Source organism: Amphiprion ocellaris, chromosome 21, assembly GCF_022539595.1.
Source record: "Amphiprion ocellaris isolate individual 3 ecotype Okinawa chromosome 21, ASM2253959v1, whole genome shotgun sequence".
NCBI classification, from domain to species: Eukaryota; Metazoa; Chordata; class Actinopteri; family Pomacentridae; genus Amphiprion; species Amphiprion ocellaris.
Genome location: NC_072786.1, coordinates 29157102 through 29173570, shown reverse-complemented (window position 1 = coordinate 29173570; position 16469 = coordinate 29157102). Strand labels below are relative to the sequence as shown.

The 16469-nt window shown below is 38.4% G+C and overlaps 1 protein-coding gene across 3 annotated transcripts in view; it reads right to left on the bottom strand.

Moving 5' to 3' along the window:
* usp6nl (USP6 N-terminal like) overlaps positions 1–16469 on the bottom strand; it is a 140056-nt gene that overhangs the window by 61987 nt on the left and 61600 nt on the right. Inside the window, exon 1 of one of the 3 annotated variants that reach the window (XM_055006291.1) lies at positions 13368–13886. The exons of the other annotated variants lie outside the window; for them this stretch is intronic. Within the exon in view, the coding sequence (XP_054862266.1) occupies positions 13368–13437 (70 nt within the window). The 5' untranslated portion in view covers positions 13438–13886. Of the gene's footprint in view, positions 1–13367; positions 13887–16469 lie in introns of those variants that run through there. 3 annotated transcript variants of the gene reach the window in all.

Sequence of the window (16469 nt, the reverse complement as noted above, 5' to 3'; positions counted from 1 at the left end):
TTGTTTGAAGCTACTGGTGCAGTGTTTGAATATGTGAGTACGAACCTTTTTTTCCCCCTCTAGCTGAGAGTGAAGATGCCACAGTGGAGTATAGAGAGAAGCAAAGAAAGAGATAAAGAAAAAGAGAGAAGGGAGTATCAGGGTTGCTGAATAATGCAGTGAGATACTGAAGCTGCTGACCAGGGGAAGACTGCAGTTCGGCGGAGGCTTCTTTAGATTTGATATCAATCCAAACTGCTCTGCTCCACTACAGGCGCTGCAGAGGAAAGCTGTGGTCGTACAGGGCCACTGTTATCTGCAGATCCTTTCATGTTGTGGTATAAGTGGAGGGATAATGTGTGCGTAGAGGAAAAAGCCGGCACATTTCACCGGTTTGATCCAGATGCTGCCATTACATGACACGACAAAGAGTCCCATTAGGTGTTTGGCAGACTCTCTGGGCCCACTCAACACCCATAAACCCAAGGCCAGAGTCAATTTTCTGAGCAGGTTCGAGATTTTATCGGTTATTTGGGATGTTCCAATCAAGTTTTTTGCCCTGGCTCATTTAATATTTAGAATCTGCTGAGATGAGTCTCAATCCAAAACCATTTTCCGAGATAATACACACTTGAAGTGCATTAAAGTTATTAAAATTGAATTTCTGCATACAGTCTGTTCCTTAATGTTAATAATAATAATAATAATAATAATAATAATAATAATAATAATAATAATAATAAATTTTATTTATAAAGTGCTTTTCCAAAAGCTCAAAGACGCTGTACATAAAATACAATAAGATAAAACAAAACAGTTAATTAAAATCAGTAGATAGTAAAACAAGTTCAAGATAAAATACAGAATCACTTAAGGAAAGCAGATCTAAAAAGGTGAGTCTTTAAAAGGGATTTAAATGTGGTGAGGTTGGTGCAGTCACGGAGGGCATGGGGGAGTGAGTTCCAGAGTGTGGGGGCGGCAATGGCGAAGGCTCTGTCCCCCCAATGTCACCGGCTGGTCCTGTGCAGGATGGAAAGGAGGTTTGTGTGGGAGGAACGGAGATTCCTGGGGGGGGTGTAGGGGAGGAGCAAATCGGTAAGGTAAGAGGGGGCAAGATTATGGATGGACTTGAAGGTGAGGAGAAGCAGCTTGTACTGGATGCGGTGTGAAATGGGGAGCCAATGGAGGTTCCGCAGGACGGGGGTGATATGGTCGTGAGAGCAGGTTCGGGTGAGGAGTCGGGCAGCAGAGTTTTGAATGAGTTGAAGTTTATTGAGAACTTTGGAGGTGGAGCCGAAGAGAATGCTATTGCAGTAGTCAAGACGGGAAGTGACGAAGGCATGAATGAGGGTTTCAGCGGCTGAGAAGGAGAGGAAGGGGCGGAGACGGGCGATGTTGCGGAGATGGAAATAGGCAGTTTTGGTGATCTGATTAATGTGGGGTTCAAAAGTGAGGTTGCTGTCAAATATCACACCGAGGTTGCGGATGTGAGCAGAAGGAGATAGGGTGGTGTTATCAATGGTAATGGGGGAGTGGGGAAATGGTGTGAGTGATTTAGGTCCAATAAAGATGAGATCAGTCTTGTCGCAGTTTAGCAGGAGAAAATTTTTCCTCATCCAGGATTTAATGTCGGCCAGGCAGCTGGAGAGAGAGGGGAGGGTGGTGGTGGCGTTGGTGGAGATGTAGAGCTGGATATCGTCGGCGTAGCAATGGAAGTGTAGGTTGTGGCGGCGGATGATGTTGCCGAGGGGGAGGAGGTACAGGATAAAGAGGAGGGGGCCAAGGACTGATCCTTGAGGGACACCATGGGACAGGGGGGCGGTGGGGGATGTGCAGTTGTTGACCTTGATGAATTGTTGTCAATTAGTGAGATATGATGTGAACCAGGTGAGGGCGGTGCCGGTGATGTTAATGGAGGATTGAAGGTGGGACAGGAGGATGGAGTGATTGATTGTGTCAAATGCTGCAGAGAGGTCGAGAAGAATGAGGATGGTGACTTGTCCAGAGTCTGAGGAGAGGAGGAGATCATTGGTGACCTTGAGGAGAGCAGTTTCAGTGCTGTGATGAGAATGTTACAATGGTGGTCATGAACCTAGTTGTATAGCTCCATTAGGAGACTGTCTGCAACATACTGTTAGAGAGTAGGATGTACTGAGGCTCTACAAGCTCCAAAATACACCTAAAACCTGTATACTCTATGTCAGAAAATGTATTGTAGATCAGCTGTAGTACCTGGTTTCTTCTTATTCTTTAATACTCTAGAGACCCAAGCATTCAGATTAACTTTATTTGTCCCCAGGGGAGGCATCATCCGGACTACAGACAGTTCATGTAAACAGGCAGAGTGGATTGTGGTGGTTTAGCTAGCAATGGGCACCATGACAAAAACTTCTGTGCTGCTTAATGACCTCCAACCAGAGATAATGTGTTTTCGAGAAACTGGAATCAAATTAGACATAGCTCTGGTATGACAGTGACAACAGAGAACAGAAGGCAAAAAAAGTTCTGGTGAGGAAATAACGGGACGCTTGATGTAGATGCTTTCAGCGGTGGACACACTGACTGGTTGACAACTGGGTGTTTAAGTCAGCAGCTGGTTAGCTTAGCATAAATACTGGAATCAGAGGGAAACTCCTAAACAAGCTCCAATAGAAGCTCTAGTACCTGGCTGCACCACCAGGTAGCCCTTCTTACTCTTTAACACCGTTGCAACTAGAGGTAGGCGACCACTCGCACTACAGGCAGTTCACGTTATCAAGCAGTGATCATTATTGGGGTTTAATTAGTAAAGGGGCACCATGACAAAGACTTCTGTGCTGCTTAATGACCTCTGGCCATATCCCAGTAGTTTATGTAACAGAGCTTCCCAAAATCAGGTGAATGTTGACTAAAACAGCAACACCAGCACAGGACTAATGTCCAATGTGCTTAGATTGTGTCATCCATTGATCAGTTATTGATTGATATTGGTTAAGAAAGATATTCAAAATTGCACCCCAAGCATCCTGCCACAAATTCTGTTCTCTCTTTCCAACATAAACAATTAATTAGGTTTAGTTTTGTGCTGCTACCAATCAGTCAAAAAAAAAAAAAAAAGCCCTGCCTTGATTGGCCCCAATCCCGATCCCTGTCATCAAATTGTGACATCCCCATTGGCTATAGTCAATTATTTTAAGTTATCCAAGTTAAAAGCTAGCTGGTGTCTATCGAGCCTGAAAGATCACTATTGATGTTGAAAATCTGCAGCAGTTTGACATGAATCCATACTGAGGTCATAGGATCACAGGTAGTTGTGTTTTTCTTGTTCTATTCCAGGGTTTCAGACTAAGGTTTCCACTGGTAGAACTGTTGCTATTAGCATTCTCAGTTGGTCCCAGTATAGTAGTAATTAACCTTACATGCTGTTAAATAGTCGCTGTTGTTGTGTACCTTTGGTTGGCATTAATGTACAAGCTGGCGGGAACAATAAAACTTCAAACTTGTGAAATATTTAAATCTTAAAATATATACATTTTGACACCGATCTTTTCCTCGAAGTTGTTTGATACCACTAGGGATGCAACGATACTCGATTTTTTATTGAACCGTTCGATACGCCCTCTTCGATTCAATACGCAAAAACGTTCGATTCAAATGAAAACAGCGCTCCCAAAATGTATTTTCTGAACTTTTTCTAGTGTGCTCTCGCTAAAATGCTATGGGCGCAACCAAGGCTGAGCCCTCTGCCTTGAAAAGCTCCCAGAAAGCTCCTCCCCGCAAGCAGCCCGCCTCCCCTCATCCCCCAAGCTGCCTGGAGGGCGGGGGCAACCACGCTGCTGTTGTTTGAGGGAGAGGTGACAGACACGAGGATCATGGCTAGCGGGGAAAGACAAAAGTTTGAGGAGGCGGCTTCTACGTCGTACAGATCCGCTGTATGGCAGCATTTTGGGTTTGCTGTTGATTATAATGATCAGGGGACGAAAATGGTGACTAAAACAAAAACTGTGTGCAAGTATTGCCTTACAACTATACCGTACATCACGGGCAACACGACCAACATGACCACTCATCTCCGCCGCCATCACCCAGACAAGTCATCTGCGAGCGGGGCAGAGGACAAGGTAACGCGACCCAAGTCTCAGAGCAGCATAGCGGACGCCTTTCAAAAGAAGTACACTTTCACCTCCGATAAACATAAGAAAATCACACGTGCTGTTGGAACATTTGTTGCCAAAGCTTTGCAGCCTTATTCTGTGGTTGAAAATGATGGCTTTTCGTACCTTATGAAAACTGTTGATCCACGATATGCTATCCCCTCTCGTACATATTATATAATGTTATGCACTAAAATGCATGTTTTTATTATGGCATTGTTATTTTTGCTTGTTAGCAAAATTAAAAAAATATATATCGAAAGAGGAATAACACGTATTTTTTTTTCAGGGTTTCATTAAATGTATTGAATCGAACCGAAAATCGTACCGAACCATGACTTAACTGTATCGTTGCATCCCTAGATACCACTAATATAAACTGAACTCAGCCTAAACTCTTCACTTACTGAACACCTTCTTATCAATCAAGACTACAATTTACCAATGTTCCCTAAACGCCTCACATGCAGGTAGATGCTAGCTAGTTGGCTGTGCACAGAGAAGCTTCTAGTCTCCACTCAGTTACTGCAGCACAGCAGCTCAAACAGCTGTGAGACCAAAAAATAACGAAATAAAACTTATTTTTAAGGTCAGATTAGCAAAGTTTAAACAGAATGACTTTATTTAAATGTTTTGTTTTCTAATTTAAATGTCGATGGTGTTCATTTAACTGTGGGAAACCAAACACCACAATTAATTTTGGTTTAATTTTGCAGCCTTAATACTCACTCTACTGTGAGTGAGTTTAGTACTTTATCTTCTTCACTGGCTTCTGTTTCTGCCTCTGTCTGTCTTTTCTCATTTTGTTTTCAGAAATAATCACCAATTGATCGCTTCATCTTTGGAATACTGCAACAGTTAAATGGATTGTTTGAAGCTTCGGGCACGAACAGACTGACTGAGCCAGCGAAGAAGGAAAATCTGAGTCTGAAATTGCATTTTGATCTGATGTGTACGTGCAAGTTAATTTCTTATTTCAACATGCAACCCAATACAAAACACACTAACGACTTCATTAGACCCTCAAACAGACAATCCTGAAATCATTAATGACTAGGCATCTCAGTGGTTTGTGGTTGGATTGTTTTCATGGTTGTTTCATTCCTGTTATTTCATATTTCATTGTGGCTGCTGAAGCTGCAGCTGAATTTATTAATCACAGTTCTGACTGTGTTTTGGGTTTAAATCCTGGAGGCTTCCCAGCTCGATTCTCTGTAGGTTTCAGTTGAATCTGGAGATAATCCCTAAATCGGTCTGAAACACGCACACTGTTTGGCCAGTATGAATGAATCACACAAAACACAAACACATGAGCAACATAATGAGATCCCCAAGTAATTCTAGCCAAGTGTGAACCGTACAAACGGCTTTAAATGAGCGTCCAGGTCGAGGCCTTGAGGCTCCCGCTGGCTGCCGTAAATCAATACGCTGACAGGTTTGTCTTTTACAAAAGACAAATGCGATACGTGTTTTCTAACAATTTCCTGCCCTTCGCTTTGCTTCCTCTCTCAGGTTGTTCCCTGGTCAGCTCTAAGGTACCTGTATGACATGAAAACAGAGGATTTTTAGTGGAACGAGGGAACGGAATCAGGAATTTTCTGTTAAGAGGCCGTGAAAGAGACCAAATATGGACCCCTTGAAAGACCAAAGACCTATAAATACGTGAAACCACTAAGATATGAGTGGAACTACCTGAGCAATAGGTACCTACAGATTGCCTTATACCTCCATGCTACAGTGGTAGTCAAACTGGATGCTAGAACCGATCCAGAAGGCGACATAGAGGTAATAAATTACCAATGTTTGGTCAGTTTAGACCAATGGTAGCATTAAGTTGTGGTTCTACTCAAGATGAGATAAACCTCAGACTATATTATTGAGCTTATTAACAAAATGTTCAGTGTCTTAAGTGGTTTTTCTGACACATTTAGACTCACTACTGCTATTTCTACTGTTGCTGTGGCTCACTTTGTGCTTGTACTTACAATATTTTTAGTATAAAGGCTCATCATTAGCTGTGGTTTGGAATTTCTTGGTACTATACCACATGGTTAGCAACCTTATCCAATTGATAACATTCTTTTTCAGTTCTGGAATTAAAATTATTGCCTGAAACCCCCCAAAATGTATATTTAGATCATTAAATTCTTTGGTTGAGGGCAACCCCACTGTTCTGTGTAATAAAGGAATTTCACTTTTATCATCTCCGCTGATAAGGATAAAGAGCCACCGTCAGAAACCTGCAGAGCTGCTTTTATCTCATGTCGTCGTCATGTTAGAGCTCGACGGCATCGAGTGTCTGCAGCCAAAACGTGAATTTATGTGATCTGAAACCTGGAGGCCGTCGTTAAATGTTCCTCCATTGATCCAGGCCAAGGTGAGTTTCTCTGCAGGGGGCTGATGGACGGCGATAAAAGTGAAAAAAATAAAGTGTATCATTAAAGTCTTCACCTGGGAACCTGTGAATGTCCCCTGAGCGATCAGATGAAAGGCGTTTGAACGGGTTCGATAAAAAGTCTATGGAAAAAACAACCTACCTTCACAGTCCCTATCAAAAAACACTCCACAATGAGCTCAAAATGTTGTTGTTGTACCACAACTTTCCTCTTAAAGCTCAGTTCGACCAAACACATGCACACCTGAACGCAACATCTGCCTCCATCTATCATCTACCAGGACAAAAAAGCGTTTGGTTTTTACCCCAAAATATTGATTTCCCAGCGGAGGCCGTGCGGCGCCGCTTTACTCGCCTGGTTTAATTAGTCCTCCAGGAGGTTAGCTGATAAATTAAGGCTGTTATTGAAGCCAGCTGGCAGCGGACAAAAAGCATTTTCTACCTGGATGGAAACCTTCAAAAACAAGAGTCCTTCATGGCTTTAAAAGCAGGAAGATTTGATGTTTCTGGCACCAGATATGATGGATTAGTTTAGCGGAATCTCGTTTGTGGTACGAATCCAGAAGAAAAGGTTTCCTGGTGTTGAAAGAAAGCTGAGAAAAGTGAAATGCAGAATATGAAAACCAATTTCACAGCCTGATAAGTTCAAAGAAAACTCAGAAACGGGCTGAATAAAGTGGAGAAAACTGTTTTTTGAGTGTTTTTCTAACAGATAGTGTAAGAAAACTAAAACTTTTATACTGTAAATTAGTCAGATTATTCTCCATAATTAATAACACTGAAGGGTCTCAGCCTTAATATGTATTAGAATCAGGTGAAGTAGTATTTCATTTACTTTTGGTTCTGTTTTACTGTCTAATATATAAATTATTTAGGTAAAATCACATCACTGAATGCCTGCAAGATAAAAATATCGAATTTAATGCCTGACACAAATGTTTTAAGTTGCAAATAATATTGTGATGGGATGGTTTGACATTATTATGTTGCTTCAACTTAATATTCTGTGTAATTTAAAGTCAAGTTTCTGCCTTAGCTGATTTAAAACTAAATCCAAGGGTAGATAAATGAATGAAATTGGCTTGACAACTTAATTTTTTTCACTTTGAGGTCAGAATTTCAAATCCTCTCTCATGGCAACTCAACACTGCAGCAACATACATTTTAAAATTTCATGATTACACCAAATAATTCATAAAAATCCTCTCAAATAATGTATGAATGTTACTGGAAACAACTTAATTTTTTATGAGTGAACAACCTAAACTCTTGCATTTTAAGTTGACAGTCATCAAATCAATAAAAATACTTTTGATTTAATTGAAAAGCTAGTTAATATAGTTTGTTGGTTGGATATAATATCATTAAAAGTTAAAATATTTAGTTTTATTGCGGCCAAACATTAGTTTTTAGAGTGTAGAAGACGCCTACGTCAGTAAATGTCGTTAAATAAGCAAAAAATAAATATACAGAAGCTGCTTTTTTTCATTGAAACAAGAAGCAAACAAGTTAATAGAGGATATAAACTATATTTAAAGTGTCTCCCGTTCAGCAGTAGTAAAGCTCAAACATCACACTGAGTCTGGGCCAATCAGGATGCAGGATGGGAGGTCGGAGGTCGTGGAGTCTCCATTACTCCGAGCAGCTTGCTTCATTATTCACGGTTCACCAGAGAAATGCAGCAGCTTGACGCTCAGAACAACAGTTTGGTCCCTGAGAAGCAGAGCTATTACCCAAACAGCTGCAGGGAGGAAGTTTCACCAACTCTGATAATAAACACCTCGGCTCTGAGTCAGAAAAAGGTTCAAACTAATCAAATATTGACTGAGTGACCAAACAACTGTGAGAGTGAGAAACCAGAGATGTGATGAATTATCTGGATCACACTCTAAAAAGTAATTTAAATGACTTAGTTTTATCACTTCATTAAATGCATGGCTGCAAGATAATAATAATTAAAAAAAAATCTAATTTACTGATTTAAATCAACTATTTCAGCTGCAAACATGATTTTGATGAGCTGGTTTGACAAAATAATGCTGCATCAACTTAATATTCTGTGTAATTCAAACTCAGATTTCTGTATTAGTTGAATTGAAAAGACTGAATTCAAATTTAGAGTAACTTAATTTTTCAGATGTGTTCATAATTATGGTGATTAAAGCTTAAAAATCTATTTTAAATAGCACAGAAACAATAGTTAGAAGAACTTATCTTTTCTGAATATTCACCTTAAATCACTATAATAGCACAACGTCATTAAGAGTCGTCCAGACTCAAAAATATTAACGTAAGCTGTTGTTTTAATTAGTTTTCTTGAGCCCAAACATTATTTTTAGAGTGTATATCAAGTATATAAATTCGGGCTGGAATGACTGAACAAACTCAGATTTCTGCGTCAGTTGATTTAAAAATGAATTCAAGTTGAGGAAACTTAATGAAATCAGCTCGATAACAACATTTTTCTTCACCTAGAAGTTAGCTTTTAATGTCCAACCTGGTATTTACTGAATACTGGAGCAATGTAATTCTGTAAATATGTCAATTTATAAAGTTGCATTCATATTAATTATATCATGACTGAAGTAATTAAGTACATAACACCTAAGAATTCCTATAATATAGACAATACTAGTTGGGACAACTTAATGTTTGTGAATAATCAACTTAATAACTAAGGTAAGTGACGATTAAAGATTTTTTTTAAAAAAGCAAATTTACTTAAATCAATATAGTTTGTTGAACATAATTTTATATGGGAAACACAAAAAGACTGATGTATATTATTATATGAATTAGTTTTCTGGAGTGCATACCGAGTGTACAAATTAGAGTTGGGCAACTAAATTATAACGGCAATTATTTTTTTTTTGTAAGTTGTTTTATTTAACTCATATTTCTGTGTTAGTTGTTTTAAATTTAAATTTAAGTTGAGGTAACTTAATGAACTTGGCCGACATAACTTTCCATACATAACACTTAAGAATGTATTTTAAATAACGTGGAAATACAACTTGAAACATCGTCATTTTTATGAATAATCAATTAAAGCTTGTCATTATGCTACCAGCTATTAAGTGAGTAGCAATTAAACTTAAAATTATAATTACACCTTTGATTGTAGTGTAAAATTTTATTCCTCTAATTCAATATAGTTTGTTGGTTGGATATAATTTCATTAGAAGTTGTGGAAACTTGGAAAATTGGCTTAACATAATTTTTCTTACAGACTTCAGAGTGGAGTGACTAAACTTTTTTAATTTTCAGCTTGAAAACTTCATAATTATAGTAACACAAAAATTCCATTAAAAAAAAAATGAAATTCTACTTGAAACAACTTAATTTTTTATGAGTAATCCACTTACAGACTTCCTGTAACTCACGGTAATTTGCTGGTTGAGTATAATTTAATCAGAAGTCATTTAAACTGAAGAAGACTGAAGAAAACAGTTAATTTATTTTTTGGTTGTTATGTATAATATATAGTTTTTTAGAGTGTATATGAAGCATACAGTGTCTTTTGAATCAACTCAGTTCAATTCTGGGCTTTTTTTCAGGGGACTCTGTAAATAATTAACCTGTGAAGCTCCGTTCAGAGTTAATAGGAAGCAACAGCTGCAGCGTGAGAAATAAGTTAGCGGCAGAAACAGCAACAGAGACGATTAGCTCACTGTCATCTGCTGTAAACTGATCAGACAGCTCTAATTTCTGTTTCATACTTTATCTAAATGTTGTCGACCATATTAGCTGCCCAGAGAAGAAATTAAAGGCTCAGCTCATGCATTTTTACAACTGTGACACTCATTTTCATCACTCCAGAGCTGGTCTGGACACGAAAGTGTAGGAAAATACTGAAATATGAGATTTTTTACATGCTAAATTTGATTTTAAAGTCATTTTTGTTGTGGTTTGGTTCCACAGCTGATTCTGAAGTTTCCAGAAATGGTTGGATTCTCATGAATCTTGTCGGATTTTCTAAAAATGTTAAACAAAACCAAATGCACACATGAGAAAATGCAATTTTTAAGCCAAACCGCAGCAGAGATGCTTTAAACAGCCTTCAAATGAGGTCGGACAGAAGCTGGAGATCTGCAAAGACAACACGAGTTCTTACATGTTTTTAATAACTAAACAGTTGGTTCTCACAGACTGACAGCGTTGTGCTAAAAAAAAAAAAAAAAAAGAATAATTCATCAGAGTTACCTTGAACGCGTCGGTTTTGTACAGATTTCAGCAGCGACGTTCATGATATTAACCATTACTGAACCTCAGACAGAATTTATTCTGTGGCTGAAGGCTGTTTCAATTCAGAATGAGCACGACTTCTTCTTAAAATGTGAAAAATATAACGACATTAGAGAGAAACACGTCAGAGACAATAATGAAAAGCAACAGATTCTATTAGAAGGATCAAGCATCGAGCTGCAGAATAAATCACAAACCGAAGGAGGTTTAATCAAAACATCACCAAATATGACAATTATCCTGACATATCTTATTATATATATCGACATATGCAGGAAAAAGACATATTTAATGACATTCTCTTGTATTTTTCTTGTTTATTGTCCTTCATTGTCCTCTGGATCCGCCTATAATTAAAATTCTTTTTAAAGTTTCTCATCTCATTTTTGAATTAGACCCTGTTCAGTGCTTTGGCAGTAATGTAGACCTGATGTCAATAAAGCAAAATTAATAGAAAAAATGATTTGAAATTGACAGCGAGAGAAAACAGCTCAAGAATAAGATTAGATTTTCAAAATTATAAAAATAAAATCTGTCAAAAATATTGGAAAACAGTATTATTCAAAAACTGTTAAAAATAGTGAAAATATTCATAAAATGATTACATTTTTATCTGCTTAAATACAGTAAAGCCATGTAATTTTACAAACCCCTACTATGAAAAAATGCATTATTTTTTAGAGATTTTTGATTAAGAATTATGTAAAATTTTAGCCTGTTTCTTTGCAGTCAAATAATATTGTTTTCTGTAGTTCTATAATATAAAATGAGATATAAATATACCATTTTTCAAACCTTAAATTGCATGATTTTTCTGTCAAATAGCTGCACATACCATGAAAATAATTCTGCTTTTTTGATAATTTAAATAAAGTAAAAAATAGTGCAATTTTATGGTCAAATACTGTCAAATAATTACTATTTGTAAAAATACAGATTTTTGATTCTCTTATTTTGGAGATGAAATCAAAATTAGTATTTTTTGTGTGTAATTTTTCTTGTTAATTCTTTGTAATTTATCAAAACAGGGGAAATTGCAAAAGAACAGACAAAATGTTATTTATTATTATTGATTTATTTTCTTTCAAGTGACTGTAAAATAATGATTTGTGCTGATTTAAATTCAGTAAAAAATGCATTATTTTATGGTTAAACATTAATTTATAAAAAATATTGATTTTTGATGTGGAGATTTTTCACAGTCATTTACATGTAAATTAACATTTTTCTGTGATTTTTACCTGCTATTATCAATAATTTAACAAAACAGTGAACATCTGTAAAATAACACTGAATTGTTCTGAAACAATACTGTTGAAAATTGTTTAAAAAATTTTTTTTTTCAAAAAACGTACTCAAACTGGACTTTGAAAGCAATTTTGCAGCTTGTCTTGTTTTTTGCGCTGAACCTGAACCACACTTCAGGTCATTGTACACCTACACTATAAAAAACTATAAAATAACTTCATGTTTCCGCATTTTTTACCACCTTCAGCAAGCGTATGTCGGTTTACGTCCAGTCATGTCTTTGCTTTGACGCTGAACGCAGCTTCAGCACCTCTAAGATTTGCTGTTTTTTGGTCACCTGAGGGGTTCTCGGTTCTTCAAAGTGCTTTTTTTTTAAGGTGGAATCTTTGACGAATATCTTAAAAATCACCTGTCTCTAAACCATTCTGCAGCTGGTATGTTGTTGGTTTGGAAGAGATGCAATCTTTACTCACTCTTTTCCATTAACTGCACAAGTTCTACAACCAGTTTCAATGCTATAAACACCTTTAAGAGAGCTTTTCTGTCAAATTTTAGAAATCAATCCTGTTTGACAAGCATGTTTTTATGGACAACCCGTCTCCAAAGCTGCAGATTTGACTCATGAAAGCAACACCAGGGTGGAAAAGCCTCAATATTTATGAAACACTAACACCGATAAAGTTGTTTTGGGTGGATTAAGTGCACCTGACAACACGGTGAAAACTGGAAAACCATGCACACTCTTTTCCATTCATTGCACAAGTTCTCCAACTGGTTCCAACGCTATAAACTGCCCATTTCTACAATTCAATCCTGTCTGAGATGCATGTTTCAAAGACAAAACTTCACACAAGCTACAGATCTGACTAATAAATCCTCACAAAAGCAACAAAAAGCCTGAACATCTGTGAAACACCAACACTAATAAAGTTGTTGCAGGTGGATTAACTGCACCAGACAGCAGGGTGGAAACTAGAAAAACATACACACTCTTTTCCATTTATTGCACAAGTTCTACAACCTGCTCCAACATCATAAATGCCTTTTCTGCCTATTTTTACAAATAAATCCTGTATGAGGTGATTGTTTCTAGGGACGAAACTTCCCTAAAGCTGCAGATCTGACTAATAAATATTCACAAAAGCAACACCAGAGTGGAAAAGCCTGAAAATCTATGAAACACCAACACTAATAAAGTTGTTTTGGGTGGATTAACTGCACCTGACAGCACGGTGAGGCAGGTTTCAGGCAAACATCAGACTTTCAACTGGTTGTATTAAAAGCCACTAATGCTGGTTCAACACCTCCAGGTTTGATTTTGCAGAAATCTTAGTCTCACTTTTCATAAAAAGCTACGACAAACCCACCTCCGAATATGGCCGCTGCCCTGCGTCTGGACGGCGACACCAGCTCTTTGACGATCTGAAGGACCTGCATGCTCACGGCGAGGCGGCGGCAGTCGGAGGTGCCACGGGGCAGCGGCAGCCCATTTCGCCGCCCCCGACAACAACCTCATCCCTCCTGGGCTCCACCTTGGCACTCATCTCCTCAATCCATATCCTGGGTGAAACACAAAAATCCTCTCCGGGGCGTCAAGACATGCGGACAAACTCCACTCCTCAGATACTCATAAAACAGTCGAATCCGGTGAAGCCGCCTCAACTGCTGGCAGCTGCTGAAAGTAGACGCTTGGAGACTCTCTGCAAACTGGACGTGTTCATCTCGCTGTCAAACACTCTCCCGCTGTTGCAGAGAAAGGGCAGCGGTAAGGTTTCTCTTTTTCTTGTTTCTTTTCCCCCCACCTGCCGGCTGCTGTGCATCAATAGACGACCAACTCTGATCCGCCTCCCCCGCCGCCTCCGTCGCCGCTCCTCTCCTCACATCCTTTAAATTCAAATTAATGAGCGCCTCCACTCACCCAGCATCTCCCTCCCTCTCTCCTCATTATGTCATTCGCTCTCTCTCTCGCCCTCCCTCCCTTCCCGCCGTTATCTCGTACACATTTACCGCCAAGCTGTGAGCTGAATGTAAAAAAGGGGAACAAACGCAAAGAAAAAGAGATGATTTGCAGCATCGGTGATGCCCTCCCACATCTTCAAACTGCCTTTGTTCTGTTATATGTCCACCAAGTTGACAATACGATTCAGGCAATGTTGTGTGAAGATGTTCCTGCCATTTACCTCGCTTTGTAAAGTCCGAAATAATTTACTCTTGGAACTGGGGATTGCAGTAACGTCTCACAACTTCTGGACAGAACAAACTATCCCATCTTTTTCCATGTAGCTGCCATTAACGGTAAAAGTCTACATGGGTTCACTGTCGGGAAGAGTTGTACTTGAAAAGTACTTTCTAGGGAAACTCTGTGTCACAAAGCAGCTGTTGTGTCATTAAGAGAAAGGAGAGACGATTTCCTTAAAATCTGAGGATAAGTTCTCTTTTTGGGGCATTCATCAACCATGTTTCTAGAAGTTAACTTTCAAACACGTTACAAAAAAATCAATAAACTAATATTTCCATTAACTACAAATGGCGTTGTCGAAGGATGGCAGTGTAGGAGTCAAAGAACCCAGAAGTAAAACCAGTCGGCTGCCAATGGCTAAAAAGACTACAAAGATGTAAATGAAACAAAACGTTGTGCATATATGATACAAATGGAAAGAAATGTTAAGGAAATGTGTTCAACTGGATAAGTTGGGGAAGTGTCAATATCTGGAGACGAAGACAATGAAATAACAGAAATCAGTCAAGTCGGTTGCATGTTCATTACGTCAAAACTTACTTAAAAACATGTTTCCGTCTCACATTAGGCATGTTAACTCGTAAAAACACCTCAAGAAAAAATGAAAATTTCTGCTTTAATTGATTTAAAACTAAATTCAAGTTAAGCTAACTCAATAAATTGTCTTTAAAAAATACATTTCTGATACACCCTTAAGTCTGTATTTCGTGTTCCCTCCCCTCCCTATTTAACGTTGGAGCAATGAATAATAATTCATCCATCCATCCATTATCTATACACCGCTTAATCCTCACTAGGGTCGTGGGGGGTGCTGGAGCCTATCCCAGCTGACTCGGGCGAAGGCAGGGGACACCCTAGACAGGTCGCCAGTCTGTCGCAGGGCTACATACAAAGACAAACAAGCACTCACACATTCACACCTACGGGTAATTTAGAGTAATCAATTAACCTCAGCATATTTTTGGACTGTGGGAGGAAGCCGGAGTACCCGGAGAAAACCCACGCATGCAAAGGGAGAACATGCAAACTCCATGCAGAAAGATCCCGGGAAAGCCGGGACGCGAACCAGGGACCTTCTTGCTGCAAGGCGAAAGTGCTAACCACTACGCCACTGTGCAGCCATGAATAATAATTTTAAAAGAAAAATCAACTTACGATTATCAAATTTTCTACTTTCCATACAGTTTTTCGAAATCAGTGCCTAAAAATGTGCATAAAATCACACTACAGAAACCTGGCTGTAATGCTACTCTCAGTTATTTCAATAAAAGGGACAGAAAAAGACAAAAAAGTTCAATCATTAACATTTTTCTCATCTCCACGCAACTGACCAGTTAGATTTTTGCACATAGACGTCCTCATCTACCTCAGGTGGCTGATTCTGAAGCTCTTCGACCATCCACCAAATTATTCTGATGAAGAAACTTTACAGTTCTAAGTCAGTTTGGAAAGTTTCCACACTTATATCTTTCTGTGGAGTTCCTCAGGGATCCATCCTAGAGCCTCGTACATTTCAAAACATGCCGCCATGTCTGCTCAAAATTAAGTTCCTTTACAACTAAACGAGATTCTTATTTATTTCTGTTTTGAGAGAAATGAATTTTCTCACCAAAAGGTAAAATTATGGTATAGTGCGAAAGAAAGAGCTGTAAAGTCGGCATGAATGTGTAGAAATGGAGGACGGACTGAAGGATTGGTTTCTGAAAGTATCATAGTTTGGGATAAAACGTGATTCTTTCAGAACTTAAACATGTTTTAAAGTCTGTTAGGGTAACACGAAAGTCTCTTAAAGAAGGTCAACAATCTGCCAGTGTAGTGAGATGATCCATTTACAATACGAATCAACTTGTTTTTAGCCATTTTTTTTAATGATTTTGTGCAACATTATGACCCGAATATATTCCACATAAAGCCCCAAGTTGTCTGCAAATTATTAAACCGAGATCAAGCAGATATTTAAATGTTTGTGGTTCTGTTGCTTCCTACAAACCAAACCACATTCTGCTGTCAGAAATTAGCAGTCTAGTCCTCTTTTTGTTCACTTTTGTACCAGTCTTAAACAAAGTCATTTTCCTGTAGTGTCTTCCATGTATTCCAATAAGATACCAACAATCTTTCTTTTCCAGTGTTTTTTTTTTTTTTTTTTTAAATAACATGACATAGAATTAATTATTTTTTCATCACTGGCACATCTCTAATGACTTGTTTCCAGAAATCTGGACTCTTACTG